The following is a 14,365-nucleotide window of genomic DNA, read 5'->3' as shown; positions in this document are numbered from 1 at the left end:
AATGCGGTCTCACCTATAACACGGTGAGATTTTTGGGTCCCGAGGACCGTGTTATATCGGGGTAGAGGTGTATTACAGAGGGAGGGAGACAGAAAAGCCATTGGGATTAGGGACCTTCCAGTGTGACACTTTAATGACAGCAGTGGCATGGCAGTGAGATCATCCGTTGCTACTGGACAAGGGGGCAGGAACTCTGCCATGGTTTGAGTAAACTGCAGTTCTGAGGCTGTCCGTATTGTAATAAGATTATGATGCTATCTTATGGGACTGGATGAAAATTTTTGTTAACACTTAACTATTTTCTGTAGAATTTTTGAAGAAATATTTTCTATTGCTTGACTAGCTCTGCTGTTTTGCCTAGCATCCCTGTGTGCTGAATGTACTGTGCACAAATGCAGAGAGAGCCCCAAAGAACTTGTCCTCCAAAAGAGAGCTGCCACGATGCGCTGGGGAATGCAGAGGGTTTTAATTATTTCTCTCTGTTATCCCAGCGCCCTTCTGTGGGGTCTCTGTGCAGATCTGGATGCGGCAGGGCCTAGTGTGTATTCAATTCTGCAGTTATGTGAATGATAAAGATTCAGGTCAATTTTAAAAAATAAAATGTTTAACATTAGAAAATAGTAAAAGTATGAAAATGCACAGTGTACAGTTGACTCTGAAAGCGGGACTGACTGTGCCCTCTAGTGGGACAACCAACCTTAGCATCCCCATCCCCCACATGCTGAGTGGGATGGAAAGTGCTGCAGGCTCATTTTAGCATTTGATATGCATTAAGTATGTCTGAGTTCCCAGCCCTCATGCAAAGATGGCAAAGGCTGGAGTAGCAGGATGCTTGCTGGACAGCAGGCCTGTTTGTGGTCAGTGCTGCACCCGAGGACAAGGCATCATAGATTCCATCGAGTAATGAGCACCCTCCTTGCGCTCTGACTGAAAGCCTGCAGCCAGGCTGAATTATTATCCATTCATCATTAAACAAGTTACAAATCTAAATAAGATGTGATCTCTGCCTGGAAGAGGCAGCCCCCACCTGTTTCCCTCTCCCCCAGATAAGTCTAGAACACAAAACCATGCAAGTGACGTCATGCCACTTAGAGATGCACAGAGATGCTGGAGGTGGCAAAAGCTGAATAGCTCTCAGAGTGAGGCAGAGATGATCACTACAGTATTTTCTACAGTACTGTACTTTGGCCAGTCTAGTTTTAAATGTATGGAGGTGCCAAACCTGTGTCCCTCAGCGCTAGGGTCTTTTCTGTGGTCTCCCGTCTCCTCTCCCACCTGATCAGGCTCACCCCAGCCTGCTCCTGAGACACCTTGCAGTATCCACTAATACATCACATTTTATGATTGTCACTGTTTCTGACCAGTCTTCATGCCATGCAAATTCTGTAGAGGCAAGCCTCCTTTGCCCAGATGGCTCCAAGCTCTTCCGAGAACAAATCCAAGAGAAAGGTTAGCCAGAGTTTCTGGGCAGTACCCCTCACTCCCTTCAGTTATCTCTAAAGCACTTAGCGGTGAACAGCCAGCCAGAATATGGAGGCAGTTCACAGTGTTCCCACCAGCTACTGCAGGGTCACTCGAACCATGTCTGTTGAAATCGAGGGCAGTATGAAATCCGGCTGGAGGCAACAGGCACTGCAGGAGGCACTGCCTGCAGTTCGTATGAGAATCTTGGACTGAGAGTTGGTCTGCTTGCCCCTTTCTTACATAACCGCTTTACCAGACCATCTGACCACGGTTTGTCTCTCTCTCTTTATGACACTGCCTAGTATAACACATGCTGCTTGTGCTGGCAGCTGCTGTGGAAGAAAGTCCCTGGCCTTATGCTGATAACATGAGCCCCTCTCAGCTCTTGGTGTCTGATGTTTTGGCATCTGCATCAATATGCTTTAAGTGCACGTGTTAGTTAATGGATCTGGAGCGTGGCTATTATACGATGCACCCGTGTCCCTGCTACGCTCCAAAGAAAGAAAGCCACACTCCAAATACAGAAGCATCTCATGTATCCACTGACCTATTGAGAGATGCCCCGTCTCTGTGAAGGTAGAGCTTGGCATTGAGATTCACACTGGCTGACCCTCAGCAGCTTCTTAGGGAACGTTGACTTTTTATTGCCAGTCTTTGTCCACAGGTGTTGTAATGTGATCATCTCATTCCATTTCTCCTGAGACGTCAGTTTCCCAATAGGCCCCACGCCTCGTTTCCAGTAGCCAGCAGTATCCCCCAAAGCTGAAATACAGTTGCCATGGACAGCACCATGCTATAGAGTCTGTGCCTTCCCTTCTGGAGGAGACAGAGTGTCGTTAGCACTGTGCCCAGCCATCCCAGCAGCATGGTTCCGTGGGGCTTCCCAAACTCACCCCCTGCACAGTGTGTTTCCCAACCACCCACTGGAAAAGCTGGCAAAACCAAGCCCGTAAGCTTTAGAAAAGCTAGGGAAGTTTCTATGAGATGGGTCCTATTAGAGGCCAGGTCAGGTGCTTCAGTGTCACAGGAATTCCATGTGGCAAAGGCTTTCTCCTCCGCAGAGAACGTACACTCCAGGGAGATGAGATCCTGAGCAGTGCTGACTTTAGAGGATTGTATTTCCTGCTCCTTGTTGTGTGGTGACTAGCTATAAGACAATTCTATATGATGTGATATGTAAAACACGGTCCCTACTGGTGGGCAGTAGAATTCTTGCTGGACTTTGCAGGTTTCCATACAGGAGACCTGACAGATGGAACTCTTTTCATGCTGGCCTTTGTGGAGCTTCCTTAGGAGAGCTAAGGAGGTGACTGGTTCCCTTTGTGGGACACAGCAGCTCTGCTGAGGAGCTGTAGAGATAGAGGGGACTGTCCCCTGGGGCACAAACACAGGACTGAGAATGGATGACAGGCTCCTCCCTGCCAAGAAAAGTGATGTAATGCCTGAAAGGCTGTTCTGCTAGAACTCTTCTGAGACTAACTGGTTCTGGTTTCCCCACAGGGCTGTATGTGCTTGTGGGAGCAGGGGCGTTGATGACGACAGTTGGATTTTTTGGGTGCTGTGGAGCAGTGCGGGAGTCTCAGTGCCTGCTTGGAGCGGTAAGTAACAGGCTTGATGGACCATCTCTCTGCTGGAAGTTATTGTGATAGAAATCTCCTTCAGGGGTGCACCATTTCATCACTGGTGGGAACAGCTCTGGGGTCAGAGATCAGTAACTTGCTTTTACTCCTCATAATGAGCAGCTACTTTATTAACCCAACATCTCCAGGAGGTCCCATTCAAGAGCTTCCATGTGTGAAATTATCCCCTTGCTAGCTTGACTCAGCTGCTGCCTCCTGCCTCCTCTGTCACTTCCGCCATCTGGAGAGACCTCCTGGGGTCTATTTCTACCTCATCTTCCCTTTATCTCATTGAAAATCTAATCTGAAAACACCACTCCTTCTCCCTTGCCTCTGCCTGCTAACACCTTCCTCCGTCTGCTGTTGTGTGGTATTGAGCCTCGTGGAATGGTTTGGGATCCATAGTTTGTATAAAGGGCCTTATGTAAAATAAACTAGTAGTGACTCTGTTTCTCCTCTGCAGTTTTTTGCCTGCTTGCTGGTGATATTTGCTGCTGAAGTCACCGCTGGAGTGTTTGCATTTATAGGCAAAAAAGTGGTGAGTAGCAAGGTGATTCTGATGTTATGGGCTGGGTTTGGATTCCTGCTGCTGACTGATCTGAAAGGCTCAGGTAAAGGCCACATTTTAGGGAAGGATTCCACAGAAACAGGAGGACTCTGTGACTCTCTAGACACAGAGAGCTCATGTTGTCATGAGCCTGAGAAGCTGTGCTTCAGAGTGGGACATAGTCTCCGCTCCCATATATGAACAGAAAATCCAAAAGTAAAAATAATTCCTGTATGTGAGAGTAACATCAACTTCAGAACTGCCTGGAGAGCTGTAGGGGAGTGGGTGACACTCTGGGGAATTGTACATAATCAAAACAATGAACATCTCTGTTAGTGAACCTCTCCTGGGTTCTGAGTGCCTGGCAGAAATACAGTAAACAAGTGCTGTAGGGTTCTACCCAAGTTCTCATTAGTCCCCAAGAGCCTTGCCCTCCCAGAGCATCTCTATTACTATTTCAATCCACCAGATCACTAGGGATAAAATAATGTAGAGGAGTCTCCCATGACTGTAGGGGCTGGAGAGGGAAGCCGGGGATCTATATTGAATTTGGAGTAGGTTCTGATAGGCCCCCAGTTGTCTCCAATTCAGTATCTCACTGGACTTATCTAATTTCTGCAGGCAGTACAGGAGGTCCAGGCCATCTATGAAGAAGCTTATGATGACTATGTGATGGACATGGGGAAAAGCAACAAAACTCTCATTCAGTTCCACACAGCTGTGAGTAACCCATGTGAACCTAAACGGTGCTCACAGTGGTGGTGCCCTTCAAAAATTGAAAGCCAAGGTTTGCAGAAGGGTGACGCTTCCCACTGTCTGGGCCCTAAGAGAATAGAATTGAGGGGTTTGTTTAAAGGTGACCTGGTGGCTGCTTGCTTTAGGTACCAGAAGTCCTGAGCTCAAATTGCAGGTAAGTACTAACAATGGAAGTGAAAACTGCTAGACCTTCAATTTCTGAGTGAAATTCTCTGTCAGACACCTGGGACAGTTAGCCCTCATGTCCCTTGCTCAAGAATTGGATGAGTTTGTGAGTGTCCCTGAAGTTTATCTGAACAGTAGCTGTACAGACAGTAACTAATTACTCCCTTGTGAGAGGTCGTAAACCCATCATGATGGAGACTGAGTTCACCTCTGTCTGTGTAGTGCCTAGCACAGTGGAACACTGATCCTGCCCAGGGTCCCCACTCCCTACTGCGATGTAAACAGTATTAAAGGTAGGTCCTGTCATCATTCCCATTGTACAGCCAGGGAATCTGAAGCACAGAATGGGAGACTTGTCCCAGGCCACACAGCAAGTCAGCAACCAAGCCAAGATTAGAATTTAAGAGCCCTACTTACGCCCAAGTCTGTGTTCATTTCATCAAGCAATGCTGCCTCCCACAGAGATCAAACCCTTTCTTTTGTCACTGTTATATCATTCCAACATTCTTCATAATTAACATTTCACAATCTCTGAACCTCTTGCCTTTCTCCCATGCCTGTTAATTATGACTCAGAGAGGAATTCCAAGCATTTTCTCAGAGATATGTAAATGGGAAAAACAAACCCACTGAAACATTCTGCTGATTTATCACTGGCCACAAACCCAACAGCATATTCTATCTGTAATAAAGATTCTAGCGTATTCTGCTGCAGCTTCAGCATGGTGCCCACATTTCAATGGGGCCCACATGCTGCTTGGACTATTTGTGTTTTCCTGGGTAAAAGGATTTAGAAACTGTTGGGCCCTCTATGGCAGGGATTTCTGTTGCCTTGAACAGTCAGGTCTGTTTGTCAGACTATCTGAACTGGGCCATAAAGTCCCTTCCAGGAGCTTTTTTATGTGTTTCTGGACTGGTATTTACTTGTCCATTGAGAATTCAGAAATTTGAAAGTAAAAGAATTTTGAGAATTTGGGCCACATTCAGTGTACATGAAAATCTACTAAAGGGAGTGGAGTTACCAAAAGGGGATGAATTTGTACCCCTGTCTCTAGTCTTTCCTCTTAGTTACTGGCCCACTTGCTGCTACTGAATGCAGAGTCTCAGCAGGAAACTAGCCTGTAGTTTCTCCCTTTTTTGACTCTCTCTCTCTCTCTCTCTCTCTCTCGCAACTGCATAGCTTCAGTGCTGTGGTAAAGAAAGTGAGATTCCAGTGAAGCCCACGTGTCCAGAGGGCATCCAGGTGCCCAAGGTAAGTATCGTCTGTGCTGATTGTTTTAATTACCTTTCACCACAGATATGTCAGTTTGAAACAGAAGTTTCTCTGACACACAAGGAGCAAAACTAGCACTAATGATGATACTGGGACTGACTGAGGTTTATAGCCCAGAGGACCTAGCTGGGGAGAGACTACGTCCACAGTCAGATCAACCAGCTTCAGGGGATTCAAATATCCTTTGTCCATATCAAAGTTATTTAAAATGAAATCAGAGAAATGTGCAAGTAGAATCATATTTCAGGAAAGTCAGAGCTGCTCTCTGCCCTGAATAGGCTCCAGCACCCTCTCAGCCATGGAAAGCTCTGTGCAGCTGAACAGCATGGAGGCAGAGGATAGTGAGGGGTCAGAAATGTGAACACCCCCTGCACTTGTTGTCTGCAGCCTCCCAACCACCTCCCCAGGTAGCTGTGGCAGTAATATCACACAGTCTGAAGAGCAGGGGCACTTAGATGTTGGTGTCTAGGAATCTGAATGAAAGGCCTGATGAAGGTTGAATTATGGCATGTGCCTATCTTCAGCATTCTCAGAGGACCCTGGCTAGGAATGTGCCAATTAAAATGAGGGAAACACTCTCATTTCTAGTTTTTGTGGCACCTGTCTGCAGTTGCATCATTATCCCGAAAGGCCATATTCCCCTGATTTAGTGTATCCGGACACATAGCTGGCTTTAACTTCTGGGGAAGCGATTAATGAAAAACCCACATGTGAGTGCCGTTGAGATGGCACCTGGGGATACAAAGGAGTATGGTGAGGAGGACAAAGGAGATGGTTCCTGGCAATGTAAAGCCTACTGATGGCTCAGATGAGGGGAGAGTAAGCTACCTAGTAGCAAGAAATGTCCTGGAGGGCACAAGGCATAGAGAGGCAGGTTAGCAGACAGGTTACTGTGTTTAGCCTTTCTCCATGTACATGAAGGCAGGGGGTCAGGGAAATGATCTGGAAATATTTATCTAGGAGCTAAGTGGAACTTTAATTCTGTTTTTAATAGAACTGCCTGCATGAAATCCAGAATTTAATTAACTCTAATCTGCATTTAGTTGGAATCGTTGGAATTGCAATTGCTGGTATCACTGTGAGTAAATACATCATATCATTGTCTTTTTTGTCTATATGAAATCCCAGCACCCTCCCTTGAGTCCATATTTCCTGGGAGATGCTCTCCAGTAGCTGCTGAGGAGACTCCCATGTGATACCAACTTTCCTTGACACTTTCAATTAGGTCTTTTCTCTGAGAGTCACTCTACTCTCCACATAAATTTTGGAGAGTCCCAGTTTTACAAGTTTATTTTTCATCCCCATGGAGTGAATACAGACTATCCAGGAGAAATTCCACTGTGTTACTGTTGTAAATAAATATAAATTAATAACTTCAGCCAAAAAGGCCGAGTGTACTGAAAAGCAACCAACTATCCTAAGATTTCACCCATTCCAACCCATTGTCGGCACTGATGTTGTTTGTCCCTAAATATTTGGATCCAAGCTGTACACTCATAATGGATCTGAACATGAAGGAAGATGTGTGATTTAACCAGTTGCTTGTAAGGAACTGATTTTCCCAGGTCATGCACACTAACAATCTGGTGAAGGAAAACGTGTGATATTGTGATAGATGTTCATGGCTTACCTGGAAATAGAAATCAGCACATCCTCATTCCTATGCCCGTTGCTTTAACAGAACTGAATTTAAACGAGGCAGGCAACTTCAGGATATATTCCTCTTCTAACTGTTAGGTATCCAGGTTAAACAACACCACGTTGTCAGTGACTGATTCATCTAATCGTATCCCCAAAGCTTCTCACCTCACTTGTTTTAAACTCCATCTTCTCTTGCAAAGTGTGCTTTGCCATTTCCAAACATCTGAGAGTTCATAACTGAGCTATGTGGCCGCTAGATGGCACACTAGTGCATGAATCCCGCAGGAAGACCCATCAAACTGACAGGCTTGGAGATTAAAGCATTTTCCAGCCTGCATCTGCTGCGATCTGCTCCAGATTCAGCAGCCAATGGCAGCCTGAAGACACAGGATGAAACCAGATTTCTGAGGAATTACACTCCCACCTGCTCTCTGGAGGAGGAAATTTAATGGAGTTACCTGGACTTTCCAAAGCTCACAGAGTTCAGATGTGGAGGGAGGGTTCATACATTTCAAACTAAAGAGCATAATAGTATGGTCACTACACCTGCCCTGTCGGGATGGAGAGAGGCAGGGGGAGTTAAACATTCTCAGAAATATGGGGAGGTCATAACATCCAGTTAACCACAGGCAACCTGAAATGTGACTTTTCTAAAATATAATGGCATGCATGGAAAATATGGCAAAGCAATCCAGATGGGACAGGGCTTCAATAACCAGGCTGTTTAGTGCCTGAGAGTGTGTGTGCACTGCATACAGGGATCTAATCTTCATAACTTCCCATTGAAATGGGCACAGATATGGAAAGAGAGGATGTCAGATGCCACGCACTTGGGGTCCTCGTTAACCTGACAACTCTCAGGCATCTGGGCTGGAAGGAGAAGCAAGTGCTAGTCTGTTCCTCCCATGTGGTAAGACTGGCCAGCAGTCGCCCTTTGTTCCTAGGAGAGGGATTCAATGGTATAGCTTGCCTGTTTCTCATGACCATGGATGAAGTCTTTGCTTATTGCCTGTAAACTCTGTCCTGGAGGTAAAAAAACAGTGACTAGGAGGAATTACTAGAGACTCTAGCACCCTCCATTGGATTCCATTTTAACCTTCCCCTGCAGTTTCCTGTGCTTTAAGACTATGGATTCTACTTACATGCAGTTATAAACTTGCCTCATGTACAGTAATTATTAAGAGTTTAGGTTTCTCTCTAAACCCACAGTATCCTGCAGCAATCCCATACGTTAGCCTATCTTACACCCAGAGCTCAGCTCTGCTCTTATTCAGAAGTACACATGGTACTGCGTGAACAGAGACCTCCTATAACCACGTTTCTGTGCTAGAGTGAAATTAAAGTCCTCTGTTGCAGTGCTGGATTTGATACCAGTGATAGTGCAGATCTTGTGTCAGTGCAGACAACGTATCATTGACAGTATTAATCTCCCCAGTGATATTTGGGAAAGGGATTGTGGTTGAAGAGCATTTAAAACATCTATGACACTGCTATGGTCGTATCATCGTAGCTCTGAGTAATGGTGATGTCTCTTGCATGTTAACTGTGTTCTTTCCTGAGACTTGTAGAGAGGAACAGTCATCTGTTCCCACTACCCCTCTGTGAAAATTATTAGATTGTTCTGAAATGGAAGTTTTATAACTACACCTACTTTTGTAAGAGGGGTCATCTCATGGAAATCTCTAAATCACATTCCTTCTCTTTTAGATCTTCGGCATGATATTCAGCATGGTTCTCTGCTGTGCTATCCGCAATACAAGAGACATGCTCTAAAACTCACTGCACAATTTCTATGCTCCGGGACTTCCAGGCTAAACTTGGCAAGATGCATCCTCTGAGTTTAATAATTGTAATACATTTTTGATTAGTGTTTTAACCAACTGAGAGGAAAAGGCCCCATTTGGTGAGTGTGACTTGCATTAATTGTGTTCAGACTTTTAAGTCAGAAAACTGAAATGAGTAAAATGAGGGTTTTAAATGTACTTTCTTGAAGTGAAAAGGCAAAGGTAGTACCTAAAATTAATTTGTTTTTAAATATTTTTGCATATATACTGCTGAGTGCCTGCGCATCTATATACATTGGGTAAGCACCTGCCTGTCTCCACATATGGATCTGCAAGAATGCACAAGTACAGATATCTGTATATATAGTACATTGTGTGGGTGAATGCATGCATATGACATATGTTGTGTGGGCACCTGTTTGCATGCCCATTTCTGCACTTTCCCCACTATATTAGAGTGTGCATACAGCCCTGGCATATATCCAGGTTGAAACCCTTTCATAGTGAGCCCCTGTTGGCTGCTAATCCGTGTAGGAGCAACTGCCATTTTTAAAATGAAACCTTTAATGTAGTTTTATTCAATCTCCCCAAAATTAAAAGGAAATACAATTAATAAATTGGATTTATTCAAATGAGTTGATATCTAAGGACCTGTTCCTGGAAGTATGTACTCCATGTGAGTAGTCCTGTTGACTTCAGTGTCACATGCAGGAGTGTTGGTAGGATTGGGCCCTACATCTGAACAAAGAAGGCTTCTTGGGGAGTCCTAGGACCAGGCAAAAGTGGGAGGGTTAAGACAGAGATGGGAGGCCGATGGGTAATGCAGAGTCAGTTATATCAGGATAAAGTGTGCCTTGGCTTCCCAACCCAGTCTGTGTGACAAAATCAAGGTTATGAGTTTGAAAGGTCTCTAAAATCCTATTAATTTTTAAAGCGGAGATTTCAGAAGGAAGGGCCAAAGAGAGCTGCAGCTGACAGCCCCACACTGGGAGCAGCTAGCATGTGCGTATACTTGTACAAAGGCCAAATGACTCCAGCAGAACTCCACACAGCACAGAGGCTAGTGCAGGATTGAAGCCTTTATCCAGGAAAGCAGCAGAGTTGTGGGAGATCTTGTGGCCAAAGACTTTGGCTAGCTGTGCTGTAGGAGACAAATAGATTGTGAAGCGTGTTAGGGAGAAACAGAAGTGGCACTTCAATACCTTCATTTCTGCCTCTGCTCTGAACTACTGTGACTATCACCACTTCAGCAGGGCTTTTACCTCAAATCTCTCACCTTCTCCTTTGGGTATAAGGGCAGGAAGTAAAGGCAGGACATTTTTATAGTCATAAAGAGTCATTTTCTCATTGGCAATTATGCTTTGCGGGTAAGAGATGTAAGAATTACACTGTATCCTTGAAATACCTCAGGACTTGAGTTTATATAGCTTGCTTCCATATTTTTATTTTTCTTATTTATTCACAATAGAATGTTCCTTTTAAAACATTCAACAGCCTGGAAGTATTCTCTCCATAATGGGAAAATAAAGTACCTGAGACTAAGCGTTTTATATTTTTGGCTCATTTCATTTGGGAAAGCAGTTTCTTCCCACCCCCTGAAATGTTTCAGAAAGGAGCTGTGCTAGAGGTGTGCATGAACTCATGTAGCAACCCTGCCTCTCTGTCTAGCCCTATCCAGCTTTCTAATGCAATTGTGATTTGGTTTTCCTGGGTTCTGAATTAGAGAGTAAGTGTAATGGAGAAGGGCTCGTCTCAACTGATACCTTCATGAAATGATCCCTGCTCGCCAACAATATGATGCATTCACTGTAGTAGAGTCTTTGCTCCATTGAAACATACTGGAAGGACATAGGACTTCAAGAAATATTTGCTATATCAGGACATTAATTCAAGCACTGCGTGAACTCAAGTGCATGTGTTTGTATGTAATACGTGTACCCCAGAGTGTGCTGCCCTCACAGTCCCAAGTAACCTCATATTTATACCACCTCAAGCTTATTTTGGTGGTGGAAATCATTCTAGGGTTATACCTTTTCTGCAATTCACGTAATAATATTTGAGTGTCAGACCTGCCTATCTTTTACATTTGCCATTTGTAATTTCTCACAGGCAGCATTTGAATGGCCATTGATATCCTAAGGCAGCTGTGTTCCACTAAAAGTAAAGCAGCTGGGCATGCAACACACGGCCACGCCAGGAATTTCTGGGCTTGGCCTCAGGCTTCCCAAGCCAACATGGAGACAATGTGGCTGGCTCCAAGGAAGAGAGCTAGGTTTGCATCCTTCTGCAGTGACCTCACTGGAGGAGAGTCCTGTGGAAACACCTTGTGTAACGATAGGGACTGAGGAGGTTACTGCATGAGCCCAAGTCCAGAACTTCAGGGCCTGACAAAGTAGTTCACTTTTAGGAGAGAGTATGAGTCTCTAGACAAGGCAGAGAGCCCTTGGCAGTTATGTGGAGCTGGGGAATACCCTATAAAGAGAAGGCTGGCAAAAAATATACAGAAGCAGTTTTCTTAGCCTTTGCCGGTCAAATGAAAAGGTCTTTGCAGACCAGCAGGCTGTAAATAACACATTAGGCAGACATGATGGCGTTATTGATCTTTTATGAACTAAGACCTAACCTTATTGGCACTGTCCATTGCTGGCCTTACCGGGTCTCGTGCTCTGGATAGTACAGATAACTGTAATGCTCACTGCATTCCATGCGGGAGGGCATTTACTGTACAGGCAGATCCATCTCTCTCACGCACACTCTGGAATGAGTTTTGTTTTTGTTTTTTTTTTAAAACACACACACACACACCCTTGCCATTTAAAAAAAAAATTACTGTATCTTGTTTGGCACCAGAACAGTAATAAATAGCCAGAGTTTGCTTCCTTTTTCACTTACAGCAACATGGAGTCAGTCTGGAGATGCCCACTTCTGCTTTTGAGATGCACCAGGTCAAGGACTGGTGCTTGCAGAAACCTTTCTTGCTTGTTTACCTCTAAGTGCCTTTTAGAAACAGAGAAGAGTGCCAGTAAGAAACTGTATTTCAATAAATTCAGACTTGAATCACCTTGCTTTCTAATGAAATCATTTTTTTCTATACAATGTGTTCATATTTATATGCATAACAGTTAGGTGTACTCTGGGTTCCAGTGCTATCCCGGAATATTGGATATGCACTTTGTACTGAAGATCAGGAACATAATGATACCAGTTATTGGTTTAATTCTCTGGATTATGATTGTGCATCAGGCCAGGAAGCAGCATATTTAAAATGTCTGTCAGTGCCTTTAACAGTGTGGTCTTTCCATCTCGCCATTTCATGCTGTTGTTTTGTAGACAAAATATCACTGAATTAGTGAGTTTCCTCTATCCTGTATTAGCATTTGAAGGACATTTTACTCTTAGCCAGTGGTTACTAGTAATAGAAGGTGAAATTACTATTCTCTTTGCCCCTTATAATAATTATTATGATTCTTCTGTAGTGCTTTACAAGCAATAACTAATTAGACCCTTCCTTGGCATTTCTGTGGTTAGATTGAGCAATCCTGCTTATAGTTCAGTTGCGGTTGAGCTATAAATCCAACCCTGACATCTGGGAAGAAAAGTACCCCCAGTTTCTGTGGAAATATTCCCCATTCATTGTGCTGCTTCCCCTTTGGTTTAAATCTGGCACTCTCATTTTATTCCCAAGCTCTGCACTTCTGCCAGATGGCACAGCACTCTTCCCAACATGCTCCATCTAGCTATGATAAGGAAACTTTCTATGGCATACGAATCCAAACCACCAAAAAATATAGTCTGTGCTAGAAAATCAGCACATCAGGATTGAATTCACTCAACCCAATTCTGTCCTCAGATACGTACATGCATGAGAACATCCAATGCGCCGATAAGATCAGGGCTCCTGCTAGACCAGTATCCTGTCTCTGACAGTGGCCAGTACCAGCTGCTTCAGAGGAAGCTGCCAGAAACATCTGTAGCAAACAGCAGCCAGTAGGGGAAGTTTCTTCCTATTCCCATCAATTGGCTTATTATTCTCATTATTCATATAATTGTCTAACATTTTTTTATTGTACTGAGCTCCTGAAATTCTCATTGACCTCTGTAGGAGCCACATGTGCATATTTGAGGGCAGAATTTGACTAGTTTTAGAAGCCTTCTGGGGCCAAGCAGGATCTGAGTGGAGTAGATCCCTGGAATATCCACACAATAAAGAGCTGTTTCATTTCCAATCGTCCCACTAGAAACAAGTGGGATTGTTTCAAGGTAAAATATATTCTATCCCTACTGAAAAAGAAACAGAGCTGTTATCTGAACCCTTTTAAACCCACTTTTTGTGATCTTTTGGAGACTAACTCCTTTAAATTCTTATTAAATGTACATTATAAACACAGCTCACCATCAAATCCGTTCCCCTTCTACATTGGTGTATTACAATGCTCCTGTCCTGACCTCCCTGCTAGACCAGGATTGTCTGAGCCACCCATTTCCAATATCAAATGCTTCTTCCTGTATTCCAAGTGCTAACATCAGGCAGGACTGGGACATCATGTGATTGTTGTAGGGCCTGTGAGAGCAAGAGCATTTGTCTATATGAGAGTTCCCCTGAGTTGTAAATGTTGGTCATGTGCTGTTGCTGAAACTAGTTTTCATTTGACATGTTCTGAACTGGCTTTTATTGACTTTTCTGTACTGAATTTAAAGGTTCTAATAAACAATACCCTGAAATAAGAGAAGTGGAGGAAACAAGTCTTTGAAGTCCAAGTTTTTGTGGCCTCAGATAAGTGCTAATTGGGCCTGTCATTCACATACACACAACGTATACTTCACCCTGCTTGGGCAACTTCCAGCTGTGGGACCCCCACAGTTCTTGTGTGAAGAACAAAATTCCAAACGCTGCTGCCAGTGATGCACTGGAAATAGCCCTTGCCACCACGCTGAGCCCCTTTGCCCTCATTCTATGTTTCTTGCAAGCCAAAACATCCTATGCCTTGTTTCTCGGTAACAAATCAGACAGCAGAACCAGCCCAGAACCCAAGACACTAAGCACCAGCTCTGTATTTAACAGTGGTGGGGTGTCTGTCTAACTGCAAAGCATATTTTTCTGCTGTAACCCAGCATCA

At 44.2% G+C, this 14,365-nt stretch overlaps 1 protein-coding gene across 4 annotated transcripts in view; it reads left to right on the top strand.

Moving 5' to 3' along the window:
* Positions 1–13,991, top strand: part of TSPAN2 (tetraspanin 2) — a 47,274-nt gene extending 33,283 nt beyond the window's left edge. Inside the window, exons 3-9 of one of the 4 annotated variants that reach the window (XR_004000296.1) lie at positions 2,965–3,062; positions 3,547–3,621; positions 4,252–4,350; positions 5,731–5,802; positions 6,818–6,901; positions 9,172–9,367; positions 12,143–13,991. Coding sequence is in view for 2 of the 4 variants with exons in the window: in XM_030561806.1 (XP_030417666.1) it covers positions 2,965–3,062; positions 3,547–3,621; positions 4,252–4,350; positions 5,731–5,802; positions 6,818–6,901; positions 9,172–9,237 (494 nt within the window). In the remaining 2 variants the exon portion in view is untranslated. Of the gene's footprint in view, positions 1–2,964; positions 3,063–3,546; positions 3,622–4,251; positions 4,351–5,730; positions 5,803–6,817; positions 6,902–9,171 lie in introns of all 4 variants that reach the window. The other 3 variants (XR_004000295.1, XM_030561806.1, XM_030561807.1) reach the window with 3 other exon arrangements.
* Positions 13,992–14,365: the final 374 nt, after the last annotated feature.

Source organism: Gopherus evgoodei, chromosome 4 (genome assembly GCF_007399415.2).
Source record: "Gopherus evgoodei ecotype Sinaloan lineage chromosome 4, rGopEvg1_v1.p, whole genome shotgun sequence".
In the NCBI taxonomy this organism is placed as follows: Eukaryota; Metazoa; Chordata; order Testudines; family Testudinidae; genus Gopherus; species Gopherus evgoodei.
Note: the sequence above shows the minus strand (reverse complement) of the source record. Positions and strands in the feature narration are given on the sequence as shown.